The sequence below is a fragment of the Gymnogyps californianus genome, chromosome 14, assembly GCF_018139145.2.
Source record: "Gymnogyps californianus isolate 813 chromosome 14, ASM1813914v2, whole genome shotgun sequence".
NCBI classification, from domain to species: Eukaryota; Metazoa; Chordata; class Aves; order Accipitriformes; family Cathartidae; genus Gymnogyps; species Gymnogyps californianus.
This window is the reverse complement of record NC_059484.1, coordinates 21,622,041-21,646,364: the sequence shown is the minus strand read 5'-3', so window position 1 is coordinate 21,646,364 and position 24,324 is coordinate 21,622,041. Positions and strand designations below refer to the sequence as shown.

The following is a 24,324-nucleotide window of genomic DNA, read 5'->3' as shown; positions in this document are numbered from 1 at the left end:
CGGCTCCATTGTGCTGCTTTCTTCGTGTCTGGAAATTGCTTTGAGATAAAACGTGTGTTAGGATAAAAGGAAGCAAGTTGTCCTTTGAGGCAGTGGATTTTTTGTGCTACAGTGAAAACTGCATTACAGAAAGGGAAATTCCGCTGAGCTGTCAAGAAAATGAGTAGCAGCAGTAGATAAAATCCTAATTTCTCTCGGAGCGTCTTAACACAGTATTGCTACAGCAGCAAGCACAGTTGAGAGAGCTACAGCTTAATAATATGCCTTATAATAGAAATGCCTGTAGTATTCTTTTAAAGCGACTACAGTGCACTTCTGATTCCAGGCAAATTGTGATTATAATATTATGATGTCCTGTAAAGCAGCTTCATTCTGCTTGGGTTCGTTGCCAAGCAGTCCACAACTACACTGACCACAAATTGGAAAAAATTTTGTTGTGGTAGTAAGAGTAGTTCTCTTTTTCTCTGTTTCACTCTCTCTTTAACAGTGCTGGAAATGGTTGGGGGCATTAGTATTCTGATGAAGAGAGGCTGTGACAAAGACCGTGACTACAGGGCCTCCTGACTCTTCTGTGATGCTGCCAGTGATGTGGAGGGGACTGACTCCAATTGCACCATTTTCGAAATAGCCCCGCCATGGTACGGAGAAAACAAACAGATGGGCAATTCATAACGCGGGCATAATGTTTTCAGTTTTGCGGTGTTAGCTTTGCACTTTGTATGGCAGAATGATACCAGGTGAGCAAATACTTATCTTCATGCAGGGATTGCAGATATTTGTGTGCCAATTTGTATGTGCATGTGTGCGTGTTTGTTTAAAAAAGGACAAGCTATATACCAATGTGATCGTATCTTATCTTCTTTCTGCATGTGTTTCCCTGGCAGGATTTGGAAACCTCATGCAGGATGTGCTGTGGTGCTTTAGTCAAGTAAAAGGAACTATAGATATTGGGGTGACAGAAGGTAAGTTTATTTTTCCCTTTGTTGCTGTGATCAAAAATAACTTGTTCGTCATGTACATCTTGCCTAATCAGTGTGCAGGGGGCTTGTTCGCATGTTGTTGGAAACTGCCGGCAAAGAGCTAAGTGACACTCTTTTTGTTTCTGCCTTCATTAGGTACTTCTGCATTTGAAAGAGATGGGTCTCTAAAATTAGCTATTGATCCCGAAAATTCATTTGAAGGCATTATGGCTTAATCATATCAATAGTCTTTGAAATAGATTTCCTTTTGGTTTTCAGCTGTTATTTACAGAATTTTTCAGGGAATGATGAGACAGCCTCTCCCACTATAACATCGTTTACTGCAATCAGTTGGATTCTGTTTCTGGGTAACATAAGTGTAACTCGGTGCTCATTCTGGTATCTGGAGTTAAAATAAATTGCAGTGCATACACTTCTACAGATATATATCTATGTGGGAGGGATTGGTGCAGGCAGTTGGGGGATTTAGGAGCACAAGACATCCCCTTTCACACTCAGTAGCTTTCAGGGTGATTTGTGCTCCTCAATCACTTAGGCACTTCTCTCTCAGCAAGCCCATCCATTCGGCATTTAGTCAACATGTGGACTGCAAAAACGTGGACAATTGAAAAGAAATAAATGCATTCAATTTTCCTGACTTTAAAGTTGAATTTATTAATTCAGTTCTGTTCTTCCTGTGATTGTTCTGGTTTAAACTTCTTACCGGGCATTTTCCTACATTTTCTTATTCTCATTTCACACTTTCATCTTCCTTTCTCTTATTGCATTGCCCATTAATCCATTAATTCCTTTCCCTTTCCAGTTCACATTTTATTCCCTATATGTTCTTTATCCTTCAAGGATAACTGAAACCTTTATCACATCCCTTTTCTCTTAACCCACCCAGTATAGGCGATGGTGTTGTGCCGTAGGGAGGCCAAACAAACTGATGAAATCCTGTCTTCCCGTGTGCAGAGCAGGTTGGTTTGCGTTACCACAGGGACCTTTTACATTTGCATGTAAATTTCTGTCACGTTTTGTTCGGAGCAGCAGAGGACATGAGTTTTGTTCTCTGGGATCATGCTGCACACTGACCGCGCGATGGACAGGCCGATATCTGGAATATAGCATGGGAGGGTGCTGCCCATCAAGACTTAGTTGCACTGGCAGAACTGTGCCAATGTTTTCTGCCTGAAACCAGAGTGTAGACTACTAGTAGTAGCATTTCATCCCTCCACCTGAATGGTTTTGGACACGAGAATAATGTTGAGGACAGAGCTTGCTAACAAGTGCAGCGATGCCTGGGAAAGTGTTGTTGAAAGTGCAACTGCTCACAGCTCCTTATGTGGATATTAAGATAATAAATGCAGGAACTGAGTTGGCCTATTAGATGTACTTCTTCTGTTTTGTTGTATTTCCTGAAGTGTGATGCTTTCTTTAAAAGCACAGTCTCGTAAGACTGAGGAGAGGACTGAGTCAGCCCAAGCCCCTGACTTCTCCTCCTGGTGGGAATGCAGTTCTGCCTGGAGTACCGTCATCTGTTTCCCTTCAGTGGCAGTTCTCTGTTACGCTGCTTTTGCAGAAGAAGGTTTCAGTCTGTAACCTCTAGAGACTACAGTGGGGCACAAAACTCAGGAGAATATTTAACAATTTGTTAAATCTCTAGGCAAAAACCCCACCATTGTGATTAAAGCTGAAATATTTTTTTACTGAGGTGTTTTTTTGCAAAAATGTTTACAAGTGTTTTGAGCTTTTACCGTAGAATCTGCAAATCATTTTAAAAGGTCGAGAGTACTTGTTTGCTAGTTCAGGATTAATAAAATGGTAGGTTGCCTCTTCTTACTATCCTTTTCTTAATGTAACCAGTTATCAACTGAAGGCTATAAGCTTTTTTTTTTTTTTACATTTGAGACTCAATGCTGGAGGAATCCAGAGGCACAATGACAGGAAGGAACCCCTGTGATTTTTCTTGGGATAACCTGGACTCACAGAACAGTAAAGGCTGATAGATAATACTTAAAGTCTGATAGATAATACTTAAAGGCTATATTCAGTGAAACCAATAACAAAAAGGTGATCACGTTGGTCTGTTCTATCTGGTCCACAGGTACAAATGGCCTCACCATGACTGAGCAGAAAGCTCGGGAGAGTATTTTAGGTACGGGATTGGGCTTTTGGTTGTTACGCTGGTTTTGTGTTTGTATGTGAATGTGTATGCGTGTGGATACAGATGTACATACACATGAATTACATGTCATAAATGTGTTTATATCACAGACGCCTCACCTTCATCAGAAGTTTATCCATAACGTGTTACTCTTATGCTAGTCTTTGTGGCACATTTTTGACCTTCGGAACTCTTGGTAACATCCAAGCATCCTGAATTCACAAAATGTAATTTCATTAGTTATTGAAATGCATGCAGTTGTGTATGGTCAGGTGAAAGGAGATGTTACTATTACGTTTACAATGTTCTGCATCTTTAAATGTAGAAGAGCCTGCCTCCTTCAGCAGGATGGATTGTAATTCTGGCTTTCCAATGATACTTAAAATATTGCCGAGAATAATTCTGCATTAATTCTCTGATAATATGCTTGTTCTTTTCCATGCACATGTGAAGTCGCACGAACAGAGATACAAACAAACGTTCTCATTTTGTTCTTTCCTCGTTCATTGCTTTACTTAACTTGGAATATGGTATCATAGTGGGTGGTACTAGTCCTGATGAAACCAGTGGTGTAATGGGTGCTTTAACTCTCTAACCCAACCGTGTGAATGAATGAGCTCTCTTGTGCATAGATGGGAGGCCTGGGACATCTTTCAGCTGCTCAAACAAACACTGATTTCAATGTTAAATATGAAGTAAATGATGTTGCTGATTGCCAGTGTGGTGCCACAGTGCTTGGAACTATATTTCATTACTGCTAAAAGGAAACAAGTTGTAGAGATCTTGCCTTATTTTGATACATTGATAATTAGCAGTCTAGTGTAGAAACCAGATTAGTGCAAATTTAAGAGGTGACATTTCCTCTAGTCCTCTTGAGCCTCAAGATCACAGTGTAGAACTACCATGGCCACGGGAAGCTGCCTCAGTGCTTGCTGAAGGGCACGTCACGAGGGAGAGTCACGCAGTGGCTGCAGACGTTAGGAGGGCACGGGCAGCCTTACGAGATTTGGGGCTGCTGTGCACGTGGGCTGTGTGCTTCAGGGTAGGAATCCAGGCATTCCGCATTTAAATCTTGGTCATATTAAATTAGTCAGGTGTAAAGCATACATATAATAAAGTTATCAGATGGAGGAATATCACATGAATATTCATGGATAAATTAAAATGATCCTGATGAAGTCAGACGTTCTGCCCAGTGTCTGGAATATTTTGCACTTGGAATGTCACCAGATCCTAGCAAGCTCCATGACCAACAGTCATTTCAGTGGGTCTGAGACTTTTATTATGTCTGCTTGCACACGCCTGTGTTTGCCACATCATCCCAATGTGTAACCAATAACTCCAAATCAAAGATTTCAGTGTTGAATGATGGTCTGCAGGCTCACCAGGCTGGCTCAGAGCCTGGCTTGTGTTCTTATATGTTGGTTTCCTTTTTGTGTTGCTTGCTAATTAAGCTCAAATATATATCCCAATTTTTGCATGTGAAGTGAAACTCAGTTTGTTAATGGAACATAAAAACTGAGTATAAATATTTAAATAGATCAAAGCCACAATAAAAATAATTTGGTGGGGTTTTTTTTGGTACATGATTTTAATGAGGTGGAATTAATCTGTTTCTTAGGGAATGTTTGTGTCTATTTTTAAGTGGAAGAAATATTTTTTTCTGTCATGTACAATGGCATCTATTACATCCACACACATGGTGGAAGAGAGGCACAGTACTTGCAGATTTCAGTCCTACAAGTAGGTCTCAGATATGGCTTCTGTTTCAAACTGAGTTCCTGGGTAAACCTGAAGCAAGTCACTCTACAGCTCCGTGTGGAAAATATTATTCCAGAGGCTCACATAACCTCTGACTCTCTGTGATCTAGATCTACATCCATAAGGAGGTGATACAGACAGACACAGAAACTACAGGGATGCCATATAAATAGTTAAAAAGGCATAAAGGGAGGAGAAACACGGCTTTAGGAAGAAACAGAGTCCTCTGGCTGAAGCTGTAACGGTGATCTTGTAAGCCGAACTGGGGCAAATCTCTTCCTGGGCTCTTAAGCGCAGGACCAGAGAGAGCTGAGTCTGGACAGCTGAGGGACTTGGACTGGTCTTGGAGCAGTCAGTTTTCCTTTCCCTTCCCAGAACAGCAGGCAGGTCAACACCTCTCAGTTTAGTTCATCTGTTCAGTTCCAGTGGTGGAATAAGCTTCCAGCTCTCTGCTACCAGAGTGAGTTACGCAAACCCTGTGCTGTGATCGTGAGGGTCTGAGTTGCAGTGGGATGCGTTTGGCCTGGAAATCCACACTGGAGAATGAGCAGGTTGGTCTGTGCGCAGTGGATGGCCATGGCCGAGGTACGGCAGCGTGGCTCTGAAGATGCCATCCTCAGGTACCACAGCGTGTGCTGCCCTCTTCTCACGATACGCACCTGCACGTGCAGAGCGTAAGCTGCGTGCTGAGAAAGGAAAGGTCGTAACAAGAACAGTAATGCACTCTTTTTTCCTTTGGAGAAGGTGAATGGTTTCTCCAGAGCTGTTCTCAGCTGGCCTGACTTAGGGGTGGCCCTAGCCTTCTCTAAAGGCATCCTAGCTCCAGAATATTAGTTCAGCTAGCTGCTTGGAAATGCACATTCTTTTCCAGGTTTTGTTGTACACTATTATGAAAGCGGTAACTGAGCCGCTGTGATCATGAGAGAGATGTAATTGCAGTTTTCACGCCTGTGATGTGGTTTAATTATGCATACCGCACCTAACTTCCCTCTGTAATTTCAACTGGAGATGACATTCATCACTTTCTCAAGTAAACCTGAATGTAGTTTCTGGGTGCAGTTAAACAGCAGTGTTTGCTTCAGAAACAGTCTTTACGTTTCCAGGCTAGTATATTAAATAGCGTGAGTCATACATGAACACATAAAGTGACTTTCCGTGAAGAATGCTTTATAAAATACTGTCTCTTTATTTCGTATCTTGTTGCCTGGGATGGACTTGAGATACACAATAGTTCTTGATCCTCAGCCTTCTTCACTGCTGTGTGATGCAATCAGAGTGAGCCGTCATCTCTAAGCAGGAAGGCTTTGCATTGCTTGCAGCCCAGACCTGGATTTTTTTTTTTCCCACATCCAGAGAGGGTATTTTGAATAAAGAGAAAGATATTAAAGTGAAATGAAAAGCTTCTCTCTTCACTGGCACAGGTGCTTTGCATCTCTTTGGTACAAATGCAGTCGTGCTGTCATCTGCCAATGACAGCAAAATTAGAAAGACTGCAGCCAGATGATGAAACCAGACAGCAAAATGACCCAGTGCTCCCCACGAGGCAACAACAGCAGGCAAGAATGGTGAGTGGTTTGGTCCTAAACCAAAAAGTTGTCCCGAGAGTAATTAAACAGCAGGAAAACCGGGGTGGGGGTGGGCATCAGCAGCTTATCACATCATTTCCTTCCAACCCGCCCTCTTGATACTGTGATATTTCCCATTGTGCGCACCTGAGCAGGCTGTGGCAGGGCGAGTCTGGAGTGCACTCGGCTGTCAGAGATTTCTGCCTTAAAGAGTGGGCTGTGATTGAAAAAGCGTTAGAACTATCGATCTAGATCTGTTCCACCCCTTAAATGCTGCAGGTTCAAGTGGGTACTGGGGAGCCCGAATTGAGAGCACTGCCTCGGAAGAATCCGTAACAGAGCAAAATGTGCTTTCAGTCTGTGGTTTAAGGTGCACACCGTGGTTTGTAGGTGCCCTTCTGGTGTCCTTTGGTCACCCCCCGCTCTACAAACGCTTTCCGAACGCGCGCGGGCCGGGCCGGCGGAGCTGCGCGGCCGCTGCGGCTCGGGCTGCTCGGGCCCACGGCGGCGGCACGGCTCAGCCCTGACGGCGCCGGTGGCACCTGGGCCATCTCCCGGTGCAGACACCGTTAGGCTCCGCGGCGGCGTCGCGCCGGCAGAGCCACAGAGTCCCAAAGCACAAGCCACCTCAAGCCCGCCCTTGGCCAGCCCGGCGACTCGCCCCTCCCGCCCGGCCCGCCGCTCCCCGGGCCCGGGGCAGCGCCCTCGGCTGCGGCCGCTCCCGCGCCGCCGGGCGCCCTGCGCGGCCCCGCCGCCGGCGGCGGTCAGCCGCTGCGGAACGCCGCGGAGCCTCCCCCCTTGCCTGCCGCCTTCCCGGCGCCGCCGGCTGCCCGCCGGGCCCGGGGCTCGGGCCGCCGCCGGGGCGGTGGGTCTGCGCCGCCCCGCGAGGCCGGGCGGCCGAGGCGCGGTGCCGCGGGGGTGTGTTCGCAGGCAGGACGGGCTTAGTCAGCGATCCCGGCCGCGCCTCAGCCGAGGCAGCGGCGGCGCCGGGAGGGCCGGGGCGCTCCGCTCTGCCGCCGGGGCCGGGGCCGCCGGGGCCGGCAGGATGGGGGCCGGCCGGCCGGCTCTGCCAGCCAGGCAGCCCCCGCAGCGAGCCCCCGCCGCCTCTGCCATGTAGGCTGCCCGGGCACCGGCAGATCCTCATGGACTGAGGAGGGGCTGCGTGGTTTTCTTCTTTATTTTTTTAGTGGGTTTTTTTTTTTTTTTTTGGCGTTGTATGTTTTTATTTCCCTTTTTTGTGTTTCGGTTTTTTTTTTTTTTTTTTTTTAAATTACGGGTTTGGAAGATGAAATGCTTCTCGCGCTATCTGCCGTACATCTTCAGACCGCCGAGCGCCATCCTCTCCTCCAGCTGCCACGCGGAAGGTACGCGCCGCGGGTGGGAGCGCGGGGGGGGGAGCGCTGCAAAGCCCCCCTGCGCCGGGGGTCCGCTTCTCCTGGCAGGGAGCGGGGGGAGCGGCGGTCCGAGGCTGTTGTTTATCGCGGGAGAAGGCTGAGAAGGCAGCGGGAAGGCTCGGAGGGCGTCTGAAGGCTTAGCAGAAAAGGACTTCGTTTATTCCTGTCGATGCTCCTTGGTTTACTGTTAACTCTGCGCTAATTGTGCAAATCAGCAAGCAGCAGGACCGGCTTAAGGAAGACTTTCTAGTTATGGTGCTGCGCGCTTTTCAGGCTTATGTAGTTTGTAAATGTGGCCTTTAATTCATCTGTATATTCCCAAGAAAATGAAAAAATCGTATCTGGCGCTGCCTGCGTTCGGTTACCTGTGCCCTTTCCCTCAGTCAGCAAAGCCTGTTTTCAGGTCTCGGCAGAACAGCTCTGCAGCTATTTGGGATAAACGAAGTGTTCTCAGCAGTGTTTGAACTTTGTGTTTTCTGGGTAGGAATGCAAAGGATCAGGTCTGTGTTCACTGAGACTTCAGTGGGACTTCTCCCGTAGGGAGTGCTTGTTCATGCTGATTTATAACCCCGCATGATAGGACTGTGTGCACCTTTGCTGTGTGTGAACCATCAGACAGTTTTGTGAATCATCTGCAGTCGTCCAAACAGCTCCGCGGGATCAAAATTTCACACCGCTGCTACTCCCCTATGTGGAACCACAGCGATTTTCCTCAGGTGCCCTAACCGGAGTTTGTTAATGAGGAAAAACACCCTTACTGTCACCCAGCTTTCTACAGACTCATTCATCTAATTTGAGTCTGTGTGCATAGGCTGAATTACCAGCCTCACCCGTGAGCAATGGGAAAATCCAGACGAACGCTGTAGGGATGCATGCTTACGGCTGGTTTTGGGATGACTGGCTGCAGGCTCTGCCCGCTGTGTGCATCTAGCGAAAAAGCAGCACTGTGGGGAGTACCCTGCCACGGCTGATGCTGGACCAAGAATGTCGTAAGGCTGAAGATACGGAGTGGAAGGGTCAAGCAGGAAGGACTGGGCAGTAGGTGGTGATGCTCCGGGCTAGATTATTATATCTACTTAGGTTGCTGTATTTTAGTCCAAGCAGACAGGTATGGATTTTTTTTTTTTTAATTTTCTCTGAAGTTCTAATCAGATAAAATTATCACAATGGATAACTCAGACTAACTCTGGAGTTTTGTCTTTGAAAATTTCTCTGAAGATTTCTTTTGTTTTCAAGTTGACTTTGTCCAAAGGCACAGGTCCTTAAGATATTCTGAATAAGTAACTTCTGGATTGTGCTACTGGAATAAGTAATTCAATGGAGAAGCAGACCTTGCTGGTTTAGGGGAGGTCATATGAGACTACTGAGAGAAAAAAATGAATTAAAGAAAGAATGCCACACCGGTGTGCTATCTATTCTTCTCCATTGCAAACAGTACATAAAGAATGAAACTTGTACAGAACTGTTTCTCAGACCAGTTATCAGAGGCATATAATTAACTTGGGGTGAAACTGAGGTCTGGGGAGTTTAAATGACTCTGCAGGCTAAATCACTAGCAGAACTGAGAGGAGAACCCAGGTAAGAGCCTGTCTCCTGCCTCAGTCCTCTCGGAGTGGCTGAAAAGGCCAATGTACCATACAAGAACCCTCAATATACGACGTGCAGCAGGAGCTGGATCTAGTGCTTGTACCTCCATGTTTTGAAGTGATGAAGTTGCGATTTGGTACCTCTGGTTCACTCTCGGTGGAGTGCAGACTCACAAATGGACAGAACTATTCACGGGGTGAAGCTGCGGTGCCTCAGGGACCAGATTCAGTCAGATGCTGCCCTGCTCAGTCTTTCAGCCAGGCTTTACTCTGCAGACAGAGAGAAGGCACAGGACGGCTGAGCCTGTTGAAGAGAAACGGCTCCTCTTCTCCCCCAGACTGGCAGAGGTGTCCCCCTTAACCAGAGGAGAAACTCCTTCGTGCCCCTGCACCACCCTCTGTACTCACCCCTTCCTGGCGAAGGTGTTCTTCCAGAGATCCTTCTGATCCCAGCTCCATCCAGACCAAGACCTGAAATCCCGATGTATTCTCTATTACCTCACTGTAAGAGTTCTCTTCTTCTTCATTCATCCCAAATTCCCAGGGTTGTAAACGGGAGATCTAGGTCAGCAAAGAGCCTGGAACAGAGAACAAAGACTGTGCACCAAGCTGTAATAAACCTGAAATTCAAGTACGCTTGTTTATCCTCTTCTGGCTCTGCCTATGAAATGGTTTTAGAAAGTTGCAGTGGAGCTCTCATTTATTTCCTCACAGACCGGTTTGTTGTTCGGCTCTGCTTTGCTGTGAAGTTACAGTCCTTGACTGGCAGAGCCTGTGGAAATGATCCAGCGTCGTTATCGTTACTGTGGAGGTGCGGGATTATGGTAATGAATGGGAAGGAAAGGGTGCATCTGGAGAAAGCTGGTGCAAGTGAAGTGCCTTAGGTGGTGGACGTGGCGTGGCTGAGCAGGAGGCATGCTGGCTTCTCTTGTGTGACCTGCTGTTGCCATCACACTCCTGATGCTCACTGTCGTCCAGAAATGCCAGTCTTCCTCGTACCAAGGCGTGTGGGTTAGGATGCAGTATAGCACGTGTGTTTTGAGATCTTTTGAAAATATTGACTACTTGGGCCTTAATAGCACAGCTCAGTGACGCATTCAGACGCGGGGTTAGTGCCGCATGTTTGAACTCAGTCCCGCTCAGCAGCACGTAGGAACGCACGCTTGTGTCCCATTGACCTTGAAGGTGTGCCTGTAGCTTGACTGAATAATAGCAGTTTGACAGAATTTGAGCCCACGATACTATCCTTTGGACCCTGATTGCTACTCCTGAACTGTATTTGAATGAGGAATATTGCTGTAGAAAAGCATTTCTTGATCTATTACTTAAGATGCAAAACAGGTATTTGGGTCTGCCTTGTTCTCGCAGTGGCGTGTGCACGGAAAATTGATCCAAATATATCTTTCGATGTGGAACGTGCACTGTGGGCTTTCTATCATTTATTATTTGCTGAAAAAGGATTAAATGACAGAGGGACTGGTGCCTGAACAGAAGTACGTATGTGTTAGTATCGGGTTTGCTGAGAACTGTGGATAGGCTGCAGCAGCTCGCAAACTTGGGATGTACGTTTACAAAATAAAACACTTCAGAATGAATACATATATACTGATCAAAATAACTGCCTGTTTTTTTAAATGAAAACTTTTTTTTTAATTTCTGCAACATGTTCAACTCAAGGATATCAAAGATCATTTAAATCCTTAGCTAAGTAACCTTCGGAAAAAAAAGCCTTTGAATTAAGAAGACAATATCCTTTCCTGCAGACGAGGAAGCAAGTACAAAGATGGGAAGTGAGTTCTCTGAGGTCATACAATTGCCAAACTTTGAGTCATGCATGTGTTTTTCTTCCAGAATTTTAACAGAAATGTATTTTTGTGCACTTTTCTGAGCAGGGTTTGAAATGTTGGCTGTTCTGCAGAAGCATTAATTCTTTTGGATACTTTAATAGATGTTTAGACATGTAATAGTTATTTCCTATCCTTAAAATCTGTTATTGTGCTTAGGAGATCTTTAACTGCATTATTAATTTGACAGGCCAACAACTTGAATACATTTTCAGTAACTTCCAAGTTTTTCCAAATTTGGTTGACATTGAGTTAGGCTGTAGGTCTTGAATCACTTTTTATTTCACGCTGGTAAGTGTAGCCATTCATCACTGCAGGTGTGGGCTCTCTGCAATAGTACGTTAGTTTGGTGCAGATACGAAACTGTGAACAACACAAATGTGTCGGCTTTCAGTTCACGCACTAACGTTGCAACTGATAGGGATTATTTAAATCTTAATCTTTACTTAATGTTAAATACTTTATCCAAAATCTGAATTTACTGCTAAGCTCTAGATGCAGTTTTTTAATTGTAACAGAAGAATAATGATGCACATTTGATACTGCAGTGCTAAAAATCTGGACAATACAATGAAAACACATTGAGGAGGTACATGTCAAAGAAGCACTGCTACTTTCAAGCTAGGTTCAAAACAAATATATGCTATAGGTTTTGTACTATTTTATTAACTCTAACCACCGTAACAATGTAATAAGAAACTCCAGCACTTCTTTTATACTTCCCACGTACTGTTGTGAAGGACCAAAAGAAAGCGTCCACTGAGCGTAAGTCACGTCAGGCCAAAGGTTTGGAGTTCAGTCGTTGCTGTGAGTAGGCTCAAGCAGTACTGATAAAAGCAATAAACTCACTGTTTGTTCTGCACCAACAAGTCTCGACATTTCGTGCTTTGAAGAGTCCACCAGGAGCCTGGTATTACTCTGCAGCTCATTCCTGCACGTTCCTTATTCATGCAAATAATTTAGAATGACTAAATCAGTAGCTTATAGAAAGTTATGGCGGTAGTGCATTATGAGCAGCAGTAGGCCAAGCACAAGGTTTGTAGTCATTGCTGCGGAATTCTGGTGCTGGCTGGTTTTCTTTCTCATGGGGGAAAAAACAGCTTCACACTGTACTGTGGATAGATTTCTATTTGCTTGGGAAATAGAAAACATAGAAATAAAAGAAAACTTCCTACATCCAACGTACCCAAAACTGAGACAGCACACGACGGACGGGTACGGACAGGGAGGAGCTGCTGCTGGTGACGAAGGGCTTTGAAACCCTGCCATGCTTCATCCTAGCTGCTGTCAGACGCAGATGTGAAAGGAGCAATGCTGCTCAAATGTGACTCATGTTGGAGAACAACAAGTGGTGGTGGGGAGCACGGGAAGGTCGTGAATCGCAGCTGCAGAAATGGAAAACAACAGGCTGGCTGTACACTTACCACAGGCCATGATCTGGGTCTGAGTCTCGTTAGTTAACATCTCAGCTGTCTTTATTACGTTATCATCATGGCTGCACTCACTGCCCTCCTGGTGCTTCTACTGGGAAGCCTGGCTTTCCTGGGAGATGGTATTGTTGATATTCCACCTATTCGATCCGCGCTCAGTGGGACTGCTGGCACAGCAGTCTGGGATTTCACGCATTCCTCCAAAATCAAAGTATTGGGTCAAGGCTGGAAGAAAACATGGGTAGATTTCTTAGCAGCATTTTGGAAGGAATCAAAAAAATAGCATTGAAAAGTCCCTTGGGAGTCATCTAGCGGGATTAACTGTACTTATTGGTAGTATTGACATAGTACAGGGATTCTTATAAAAGATCTTCATCAGTGTCAGATTTGGTCTGGAATCTTACTCCCATCCAGCTGGTCTCTAGGCTCTTCTAATTTAGCAATAAACGAATTGATAAATGTACCTGAGATTTTTGAACGGGAGGAGATATACGGGAGAAAGCCATCATGCTGTATTGCTTCTCCCAAGATTTAAGTGACAATACTTAAGTGATTTTAAGTGATAATTATTACAGTTAGCATGGAAACATACAGTCAAAGTGATGAGTGGCTGGAGGGCTGGTAAGAGCTACGGAGGTCTCTTAGATCACCTTTCTGTTTGCAGCAGGCTCTAATAAAGCAGATACTTAACAGGTTCTTGTCAAACACCTCAAAGGATGCCAAATTACTGTCTTTGCTGGTAATCAGTTCTAGTGCTGAGCTGTCTTCATGGTTTATGTTCATTGATGTCTAACAAAACTATCTGCAAGTTAAAATGATTCTCAGTCTCCACTATGTAGCCTGCAGAAGAATTGCTCAGCATTGGCTTTACCGTGATGTTCTGTCTAGTCTCGTTCAGGTAAATTCCCTATCTGAGCCTGTCCGTACAAATGAAGCCTCCTGAACCTCTTACTACTCTTGTTGGGCCCTTTTATTTTCCCTTAATGTGGGATAGCCAGGAAGGGAACTGGTACTGTAGCCAAGAAAATCATCCATCCTTAGTAGAGAATGCATTTTGTGTATTTACTGAATGGCAGCCTGCTGATCTGTTGGCGTCTGTATGACCTTTGGGCTGACGGTGCTGGTACAGTCAGTTTGTGCTCTTTAGTGCATCTGTGTCCTCCACTGCGATGAGTTTTCTACACACAGTAGAGGAATTCTGGCTGAAGTCGTGAGTTTCTGTATTGCTGAAGACAGTCGATCACGGCTGGGTCAGGTAACACCCTAGACCGTGAAAAATGAAGGTTTGTCAAGCCGTCAGCCTTCCTCACCTCCACCCTCCTGAAAACTTTATTTTAAAGCCAAGCTGTTGTCCTTTTCCCTACTTTCTTTTCCTCTGGGGAGAATCTTCAATCCTCAGTACGCCTTTTAGTGTTAACATGTAGGGTAAGACTAGTTAAAAGCATGCCCAGGACAAGGAGTTCTCTCTGACGTGGCCGGGTTGGCTCCGTGGTACGTACATCTGCTGCAGTTGCAGGCGGTTGGTGGAGCCGGTCCAGGTTTCCCGGTGGGAGTGGAGCTGAGCCCGGCGGTGCCCGTGCCGGCTGGGCTCTCGGGGATCCCAAAAGGGCCAGGCAGGCAGGAGCTGCGCAGCCGTCGTGCTGAGCCGGCGCGCTGGGACCCTCCTGCATCGCCAGCAGAGCCGCTGGCAGGGAGGCAGGTTACCTGCCTTCGAAGGGCCTCCGTGGGTGCTCTGCCTGTTGTGCTGCCAGCGCTGCTAGCTGGCAGCAGCTGCCCTGGTCACGCTGCTCACACCTTCCCTGCTTTGGCCAGCCGGCCTGGCCGGGCCGTACCGCCGTTTGTCCTTCTGAGCAGCTACCCTGGGGAGCTGCGCTGAGCGCAGAGCAGCCGTACTGCTGAGCAGAGGAAAAGAAATGAAAAGGCAGTTTAATAAATAGATTTTTAAAAGATGAATGGGGTAAATATTACGTATTTGAAACTGAATGTTTCTTTCAAGGCCTCTGAAGAATGGCTGGCACCCGTGCCCGGGGGGGCTCTGCCCGAGCTGCAGCTGCAGCAGAGGCACAGGGCAGTGACTGTCCGCGGCGAGGGTGGGCACCAGCCCGTCGTGCAGCCCCACTCCACCCTGCCGCCGGGTACAGAAAGCCCTTGTCCCCGATCCCTGTCATCCCCTGAGAGAGGGCAGAGCCTGCCGGAGTTATCCCGAGGGGATGCCAGGACGACCCATGGCTGTCAGCCCGGTCCCAGCGCCGTGCCCGCTGCTGCTGCTGCTGCTGTACCAGACGTGAATCTGCGGGGAGCTCGGTCAGCAGCAGTGAGCTCTCCTCCCGCCAGCAGTTTAGGTCTGTCCTGCAGGGAGTTTAAACAGAAAGTGTATCTACATTTGATCTTCAGAAATTACACGTACTTCCAAATTACAGACTGCGCATGCAGAGAGCAAGGGAGGGCACAGACTAATTCTGATCTCTGCTGCTTGGTAAGTCACAGCAACTCCTCTGTCTTCTGTTAAGTAGCTCCTGCGTCTCCCTGACCCCGGGGCATCTCGGATTTGGCTTCATCGCCTCTGTGGGCAGTGGGAGTCATGCAAAAAGCACAACTGCCCGTTGCGAGCCTGTTGCTCGCTTGCGTTAGCACCGTGATGCTGCTCGAGTCTGCCGGACTTGCCGGGAGGATGTGGCAAGTCCTCGTGTGTCCTTGTAAACCTCCGTGTACTCAGGTGTCCGTGGGCTCTGCTCCTCATTCAAGTTTGTACAAACTTATGCAAAAACATTTTACAAACGTGGATCCTGTGCCCTCTATTCGGTATCAGTGTTTTGACAAAGGCTGAGCTAGAAAAGGTCATACAGCATCTGCTTTGGTATATGAGGCCTGGAGCTAACTTGGTTCATTTAATGTGATTAAGGAAGTTAATCTATTGCTTTAGGAATACTTTCACCTTTAGTTTATTAATACTAACGGTTCAGACTGCCCAGTGCCTGATCTATAAATTTCTCAATGCCAAGGTAAGCAACAAGCACAACTCAGGTAATTGGTGCTGTTAGTGAAACCGACTTCTAGCTCAAAATTAAATACTGTTTTAGTGAAAAAATACACTAAATAATGAAACCTATCTTTAAGCAGACTGATTATTTCCTGAATAGCTTGATACTCACAAGATTCGGGGTCCTTGAAAGACCAAAATATGACTTTCCTTTAAAATGAAGGATTTTGAAGTTATAGTAATTCCCAGAGTATTTGTATGCATAGTTCCCTGGCTCAGAAAGGCTACCAAAGAGTGGAGCAATTCCTGTGTTTAAGTAGCCCCCAAGGTAACTATCTTTTTGTTTTCCCTGAAGCCTTTTCCAGTTTTCCATTTTTCTGCATTTCTCAGTTTGTGCCCAGGCTTTACACTAGCATTTTTGGAGGTTCCAGCGGAGGTGACATGAAGGCCGAGATGTTTAATCACTTGTGTTTAAGCCAATTTTAAAGCTTAGCTCAAAGGCGCCCTTAAGCTAGAGGGTTAGCTTTTTAGGGGTCTTTAACATGAAAGCTCAGCCAGAGGCACCGTAAAACTAAGCTGTTTACCTTAGGGGCACCTCTAGGCTAAGCTTTTGGCCTTTGGAACATTTTTGAGGGATGCATGTAAAAAATAAAAATAATTATTTCTTCCTGTGCTCCAGACAGCAGATTTCTCTATGAGTGACCACAGAAAGTATGTTCAGGTTTTACCTCTTATCGTATTTAGATCAGTGGAATAGGCCAGTTAACAAAGTGAAGGAAAGCCTGCTTGGGAACTGTTCAAAATGTGTCTTAAAGCTCCTGATCCCAGACATTAAATGGTCAGTGGAACGGAGCAGCCTCAGGGACCAGCCGGCTCGCTCCTCTGGCTGCGCTCGGTCTCTGCATGACGCTTTGCAGAGCAAACCCTGGTCTGGCTGCTGGAGAGCTCTCAGGACAGCAGGACTCCACAGCCCAAATCCTTGGCCTGGAGTGAACCTAAAATAGCCAATTTTCTGTGTGGTTTTTTTGAAGACTTTTTAGCTTTGTTATTATGATGACCCTTATACTTACCATCAGCCTGTCAGTTTTGTCGCCACTGTGTTGACAAGTGGGTTTATTTTTCTGGTGAGTCATTCCAATGGCTTCGACCCGAGTTAATCAGGCACCAGCAGTTGGGAGCTTCACTGAAGTCCTGAATTACCCTGGAGTAAAACCCACATAAATTAAATTTGAAGCAGCGTTAATGCTGCAGCATGGTATGTGCATTAGAGGTACAGTAAGATTGTGTAAGTATGCAAATATGGTTTGGTGTAACTAATAGTCTATAATTACATGAAGAGAGGCCATTAGTTTAAGGCTGATGGAGGAGAACACCGAGTTAAGACTGAGCTTTCTACAATAATTGCGTTTCCTGATTTAGCTGTTCTTTCTCAGTCTGAATGCCATATCAACCGTTGCTTTTCAGTGAAGAACATCAGACTTGCCCTAATCTCAGCTCTTACATTTATCAGAACTTGCACCATGTGCAGGAATCCAACCGCCTGGTCTGTTCTTCCCGTAACAGTAAATGAGGTTAATTTTGTGCGGCCGTGAAGAAATGGATTGTTGCTAGGCGAAAAAAGAGGCAAATTGCCTATCCAAAATACTAGGCATAACGTCAAAATGAAGCATGGTATGTGAAAACTCTTTCTCCTCCCGGTGAGCTTCAGGCCTTCTTTCTGCTGCATCCATTTCTCGTCATTCATTCCTGTTTACTTGGAGGAGCTAAATCACACAGCACTGCCCAGCTCCTCCCGCGGTGCCAGGCGTGAGGTGGGAGATGTGCTGCTGCCGGAGGGAAGGGAGAGCCGCAGGCACATCTCCGGACTTCTTTAATACGAGAAATGATAAATTTTGTCCTGGCTGGGTATGAGGGGGGAGCTCCGATAGCAGGCGTGCTGCTCACGAAATGGCAGGATGCCCAGCTCTACAGCTGCCAGATTCAGTTACTGGTATTTAGGCATATCGGTGGTGCAGATGGGTCGGTGTTCTCCATTGGGGATGATTGGTGCACCTGCATTTTTGTTGTGGTAACTCGGGAGCTGGAAATATCTTTCCTTGGCTGCACTGATTGCATTTCCTTTGCATTTTTTCTTACTCTGTCCATTTCAAGGCCTTTTAGGAAAAAATAACGTTTTCATTATTCATATGTATACTTACAGGGTGTTATTTTGCTCTCTACTGGCTTCAGGAATTTATAAAAGAGGAAGAAGGCTGTTTCAGCTGTCACGGATACAGAGCTTTCTTCTTGCAATTACACTCTTTCAGTATAATTTTTTGCCGCAGAATACAGTAATGGTAAGATCCATGTTTTTTGTCTGAATGGTGATGCTCTCAGAGCACTTTCATTGGGGAAAAAGTGTACAAGCCACTTTGAAAGATGTTACTGTTCCGTTAAGAACTCAGCTTGAAGTGTCTCTCCTTAATGATATGCTAAATTTTGTCTTATAAGGGGCAGAGAGTCAAAGACGAGAGGGAAAACTTGCTCTGGATGATTCCTCTGTGCTTTGTTTGATCACACGCTCCAGCTCTTGGTGTCCCCAGGAGGGATGACTCTGGCTCTGGGGAGCCGCAGCTCTTTCCCCATGGTGGAGAGGGAAGAAGCAGAGATTCCTCCCCGAGCCTCCTCACTGTGTCACCTAAAGCAGCGAGGATTGCCCAGGCAGGAGGGGACCCCCTGGCCCAGGCTGCGGGTGGATGGATGCCCACAGGGGATGGATGCCTGAGCAGAGGCTGCGGTGGGAGGAGGAGGAGGTCGGGAGGAGGCCAGGAGAAGGAGCGTGGCACCTCGCAGCCCAGGGAGGGGGTCACGCTGCGGCTTTCTACCACTCGGTGCTCAGGCACTTGGGAAACCAGCGGCTGCTGCCATCGTTCCTCAGCCTCTCCCTGCACTCTGAGAATCCCAGTTGCAGCGTGCCGGTGCAGGGTCAGCCTCTGCCGCGGGAGGTGAGCTCTTGGAGCACGCTGGGGCTGATCTCATGTCTTGCACTTCTAAATGGTACCTACCTCACCGTCCAAGGCACATAGTGCTGTGGGCCCAGGAGACTGTAACAACCAACAGACGTTGGAGAAAACTAAAAACTGCCTTTTGTGGTCTTGGCTCCGGAAGAGCCCAGACGGAGTCTGTGAGTCAGGGATGCTGCTTTGGCCGTGGCCAGTTTGGGCTGACTCGGAAGGCAGCTGGCCGGCGGAGCAACCCTGGTCGTTGGGTTGGCAGCGGGGAGCCTCTTCCAGCCACGCCGGCAGCCCCCAGCCGCACCGCATCGCCTTCCTCAGCTGCCCCGCAGCCGGTCGTTCCTTGCTCTTGTCTCAGCTCTGCTGCAGCGTGGATTCCTCCAGGACCCCGCAGATCCTTGCCACATCTTCTGTGTATGCATCTCTCTTGATTTCCTGCAGAGAGTAACTACACCTTGACTGGGAGAGATCCTCTGCCCGCTTCCCTTGTGATGAGCTGCCGTCACCGAGCTCTGTGCTGGCTGCCTCGGTCGGAGGAGCAGGTTTGCCGCTCCCTGGTAAGAGCGGTTCCTGTCTCTGCGTGTACGCTGGGCTCTGAGCCGGGAGCTAATTGCAGGCCCTGCTGAAAGCCAGTATAAACGAGGACAGAGGTCTAAGCTGCACGCGATCCTCTCATCAGTTAGGGGTGGAATTTTTTAATTCTAGCCAGTGGCATTTCTAAACCTCTTAATGCAACATAAGTGCTTTGTATCTGCAAATAAGCTCTGATAGTATAAACACCTCTATATTGGGGCCATGATCCTTCACATGATCTTGCACTACTGTAAGTTTACAGCCATAAATGATATGACTATGCTGAAGTAGTTTGTTGGGTTTTTTTAAAGGAGGGAAAAAAAAAAACCCTAGTAGCTCCTGGGCTCAGACAAGGCCTGAGTTGGAGATCAGCTTTTATTGTTACAAAAGTATATGCATTTGCACTGATTTCCCAGGCTGAAACATGACCTCACTTGTATTCTCTCAAAGCTATGGGGTAGAGAGTGGGATTGAGTTTGGTTCTAAATTCTCATGGGCGTGCCATTGAGCTGCTATTTGAAATGAATTAATCTTCATATCCTACTGGGACCCTTCTGAGCTATCTGAATAAACACGGTTGAGGAGGTTGTTCAGGTTTTGCCTTTGGTTCCCTTTGGATGGGCTGCGGGCAGTCCCACGGGACTCGTGTCAAGACCCTGGGGTTATCTTTGGTCAGACGCTGGTGATTATTGATGCGGAATAAGGGTGCTGTGTGGGCTGGCTCGTGGGGCCGTACGTCTCAGGTGAAGTAAACTGGGACCAGTCTGTCCTTCTGAGTTTTGCTTTTTAGCAATGTCCTCTTCATGCCGGCAGGCCAAGAATGGGAAAATCCCTGACCACGGAGTTCATTATAGCAAGTGGGAACGAATGTTGAGCAGGGGATGATTCTGCTGAGTTTGGAGTTTTTAAAGTGTTAATTAAAATGCAGTTGAAACGGTGGATCTAGATTAGCACTGCCAGGCGAGGTGGTTATTAGAGTTGTGTGCCATTTACTTAAACAGCTCATTAAGGGTGTTACATACGATTTCTTCTGAAGCTTTGTTTCTAGGCTTTGAAGCTGCATATTTTCTCTTTAAAAAGAAAAAAAAAAGATACTACTTGTTTGCTGGCGACAAACTAATTGTTTTTTTCCACATGAGTCTATATTCCCTCTCTCATCTAGACCTTTTGTCTCCGGGCAGTGCTGGTTCTGTTCAGGTTATATTACCAAATAGCAACAGGGCTGAGGACCGGAGAAGCTGGGAAGAAACAGAAGCTGCCCTGGATGCTGGTAAGGGGCAGCACCCCGTTGTCCGTCTTGGTGTCTATATGGGCTGATGAGGGATTCTAGGAGAGCATGCAGCTCTCCTGTGAAATCACTGAAGCACTGACATGTTACAAAGTCCTCGTTTCATTGCAGCACAGGAAAACTTGCTAGGGAGCTGTTATTAGCTGCAGACTGAAGTACAGTGGCAAGTCCTATTAAAAAACAAAGCTGGAGAAACCGCCAGCTTGAAGTTCTGCCTGGCAGGTCTGCTGAGCTGTCCCAGTCTGCAGGAGGTCCTTGCTCGGAGAAGGGGTGAGCGCACGCAGGGAACCAGAAACCCGGGTGAAAAGACCGCGGCAGGGCCGTGGGCTCGGCCGCGCACCCGCTGGGCCCTCTGCCGCCAGGACCGGTCCTGCTGCCGCCGTCCCCCAGCCGCGTGTCGGTGTTAGCAGCGTGCCCCTCCTATTTGTTCACGGGGAAACGGCGTGAAACGCCCGGGCTTCGTGGGAGCCTGCCCCGGGGCGCTGCGGGCTCCTGCTGCCCCTTCTGCCGGGGGAGCCGAGAGCCGGGCGCCCCGGGTCCCGCCAGGCCCCCTCCTCCCGCCCCGCCGCCGCGACGCTGCGGGCAGCGGGCGCGGTGCCGCCGGGCCGGGCCCCGGACCCCGGACCCCGACCCCCGCCTCCGGGGCGGCGGGCGGAGGCTGCTGCCGCTGCCGGTCCCGCCGAGGGACGGGCGCCACGCCCCGCCCCGCCCCGCCCGCCGGTCCCGGCGGCTCCCGGGGCGCGTGCGCTCCCGCCGGCTGCCGGGCGGGGGCGGTGCCGGTGCCGGTATCGGTGCCGGTGCGCGCCTCGGTCCCGCGGAGGGGGGGGCAGCGGCTGCGGCCTCGCCGGGCGGGGTCACCCCCCGGGGCAGGGTACCCGCCGCCGTCCGCCGCGCCCCGCGGGAGGCGGCAGCGGCGCGTCTCGGGGTGCGCTGGGCGGTTTTGGGGGGGGGGGGGGGGGGGGGGGGGGGGGCACCGGCCGCTCTGACTCCTTCCTTTCGCCTCCCCCCGCCCCGCCGACGGGACGCCCGCCCCGCGGGGGATGCTCGGTGCGATCCCGCCTTTGCTGCTGGCTTCACGCCAGCCGGACCGCCGCTGCCCCCCCGCGGGAGGAGCGGACGGGGCGGGGGGGGGGGGGGGAACCTGCCGCTGGCAGCCGGCCCCGGGGGTGCCTGCAGCGGGCAGCACGCCCAGCCCCGCAGCGGGTGTGGGCCAGGGCTCCGAGCAGGAGCACGGCGAGGACTCTTGCTCTCGGGTGCCGGGGCAGTGCGGGAGCAGAGGTAAACGGGAGTGCGGTCCAGCTCTCCGCTGGCTCGGGAAGCCCGCCGCCTCTGTCGCAGGCTCGGGCACCGGCCGCCCGTCCCGGCAGGGCCCGGGTGTGCGGCACTTCTCCGGCTGGGCTCCGGCGCTGGCGTGCCTGCGGGCTGGGGCTGGGACGGTCCCGGGACCACGGTGCTGCCTTGCGCCCGGAGCCTGGAGTCCCTCTGCGTCACGTCACCCGTGAATGACCACAGGCAGCTGAAACAGCTTGCTTCTTTAATAACAAAAAATGTTGCTGAGGGTTTTTTTTTATCAAAAATACTTTTAGTTGTGGATGTTCCATCCTATCATCAGAGGATTTTGAAAATTACTTTTCTTCTCCCCCAGTTTGTGTTGGGAAGTTGCTCCCCAGCCCGCTCTGTGCTGATCAGCAATCCCAGTGCGACCGTCGGTCTCCAGGCTGCCTGGTGCTAAGGCTTCCTGCAATTTTGCATGTCGAACCAGCTCCAACAAAAGAAGGAGCTGAATTAAGAGCATATTTCCAAGGCTCTAGAGATACTTCCGTTCTGTGACTATATTTCACTCACTACAGATGGGTTCAGCTGTAGCTTCCCAGTGTTCCCGTGTCATCTATATTTAGTTAGTGCTTAAATCAGCACAAAGGTACCTTCTGTCATCCCTCCCGCTCTGAAGAGACCTGATTGAGGTTACAGGGTTGCACAGCTAGAAATGCTTCGGAGTGGGAGAGAGGGAGAGCAGCTGGCTGGGAGGCTGAGCTTCAGAGCAGATCTCTCCGTCTGCGGCTGGCTTGAAATGGAGTTATTTTAAGCACTTTTGGGGAAGGTAGGATGGTGAGTATCGTCAGGGTGACCTGCCTGTAAGAAAAAACAGGGAAATTGTCTATTTGTTGTCCCCACCATGGACAGCTTTGCCCGTGTGTCGGCGGGATTGCCGAATCTGTTCTCGCGCCCGTGGCCCGTGACGAGGGTGCGCGTTTCCCCCGGCACCACGGGCTGCATTTGGCACAAACCACGGGCACAGCTCAGTGACTCTAATCAGACCTAGAGGCATGTTTAGCTGCTGTCCTGGGTTGGCAGACCAGATGGTAAATACCCAGCGATAGCCTGCAGCTTCTCGATTTTTGTATGCTCTCTCCACTGAACCCACCCAGGAATGTCACCAATTACCGCCCTGGCAGAGGGCACAAAGGGCCACAAGTCCATGTGTGTCGACTCAATGAAAATGTTCACAAAAGCAACAGTCTGAGGTTTAACCTTTCTCTTCTCTGCAGGCAGCTGTGCTAAGCAAGGTCACCAAAAAAGTCTCAGAAATTCCTTAAATGTTTTGATATTGTGGTGAAGCTGTGCAAGTGTAATTGCTATACACAAGACCCTATTCTTACTGTGAAAGCCTTGTATTACACCAGTGACTATTTGACAGCAACCCAACAAATTGTCTTTGATACTATACTCTAAATAATTTTCTAATGTGGATTATAAAAGAAAAACAGGCTGTCATAGGCTGATCTTGCTATATTTGGGAAATAAATGCACTATCAGCTTTGTAAAGCCATGTGATGGATTTATTCACAATCAGCAGTTCCTTTCAAATGCAAGTTCATGGCATTTAGTAATACATTTTCCAGCATACAGCTCAGCACTCTTTTTTTTCTTTTTCCTTTTCCAGCATATGATCTGAGAGTGGTCAGCTGGCTGCAGTTGTAGGCCACCTCTTGTCTGGGCAACGCGTATTCAGCAATATAATTAATCACTTACATTAGTGAGTTCTTACAAACTCCTGTGTACCTCATCATCAGTTTTTGTCCCTGCACAGATTCGTTACCAGTGCTGCTGGCTGCTTTTTTTCCTTTCTGTGCAGTGTTGCACTACAGTGTGACTTTTTGGCTCAGTTTCCTCTGGAAATGGGGCTTATAAGACCACGCTTGGAGCGTGTGTCTGTGTGGCCATCAGACCCGTTCTCCTCCATTGCTTCTGGCACTTGCTCCTACGCCACCAGATCTGGCTGAGGGCTAGGGGTCTTGGAGGTACCAGCTCTCTGGGAACGTGGGCAGAGGGAGATCCTCTTCGTGCCCTTCGGAGAGGGGGTGGTCTCGTCCCGAGGGAGGGGGCTCTGCATCCAGAGCCGGTGCCAGGGAAGCTGGGTGCTGGAGCCCTGGCAGTGCCGAGCAGGGTCTGTGTGCAGACAGAGGTGTGCTCAGCACCTGGCCGAGGTGCAGTCAATCCCCATCACAGACCTGGTGGGTTTAGAGGAGAGGGTGAGAGCGCGCGTGGCCGTGAGCAGTGGGATGCAGTGCTGGTCAGAGATGGATGGACCTGAGATGTGACTCCTGGGTCTCCTCCTGATCCGACCTTCTCCCACTGGAAGTAACCACTGACACCCACAGGTGACTTCTGCTGCGGGCTGTTCTGGTCTCTGCAGGCTGGGTCCGTGTGAGCACTGAGAATCATGATTATCCCTGGTGAACGCCTGCGACCTCACTGGCTGTGCAGGGAGCAGAGGGTGCTC

General features: G+C 48.7%; 1 protein-coding gene across 2 annotated transcripts in view; it reads left to right on the top strand.

Moving 5' to 3' along the window:
* The first annotated feature begins 727 nt into the window (after positions 1 to 727).
* Positions 728 to 24,324, top strand: part of PPP2R2B (protein phosphatase 2 regulatory subunit Bbeta) — a 116,929-nt gene continuing 93,332 nt past the window's right edge. Inside the window, exons 1-2 of one of the 2 annotated variants that reach the window (XM_050905192.1) lie at positions 728 to 737; positions 885 to 962. In XM_050905192.1, coding sequence (XP_050761149.1) covers positions 728 to 737; positions 885 to 962 — 88 coding nt within the window. Of the gene's footprint in view, positions 738 to 884; positions 963 to 7,719; positions 7,817 to 24,324 lie in introns of those variants that run through there. The other variant, XM_050905193.1, reaches the window with a different exon arrangement.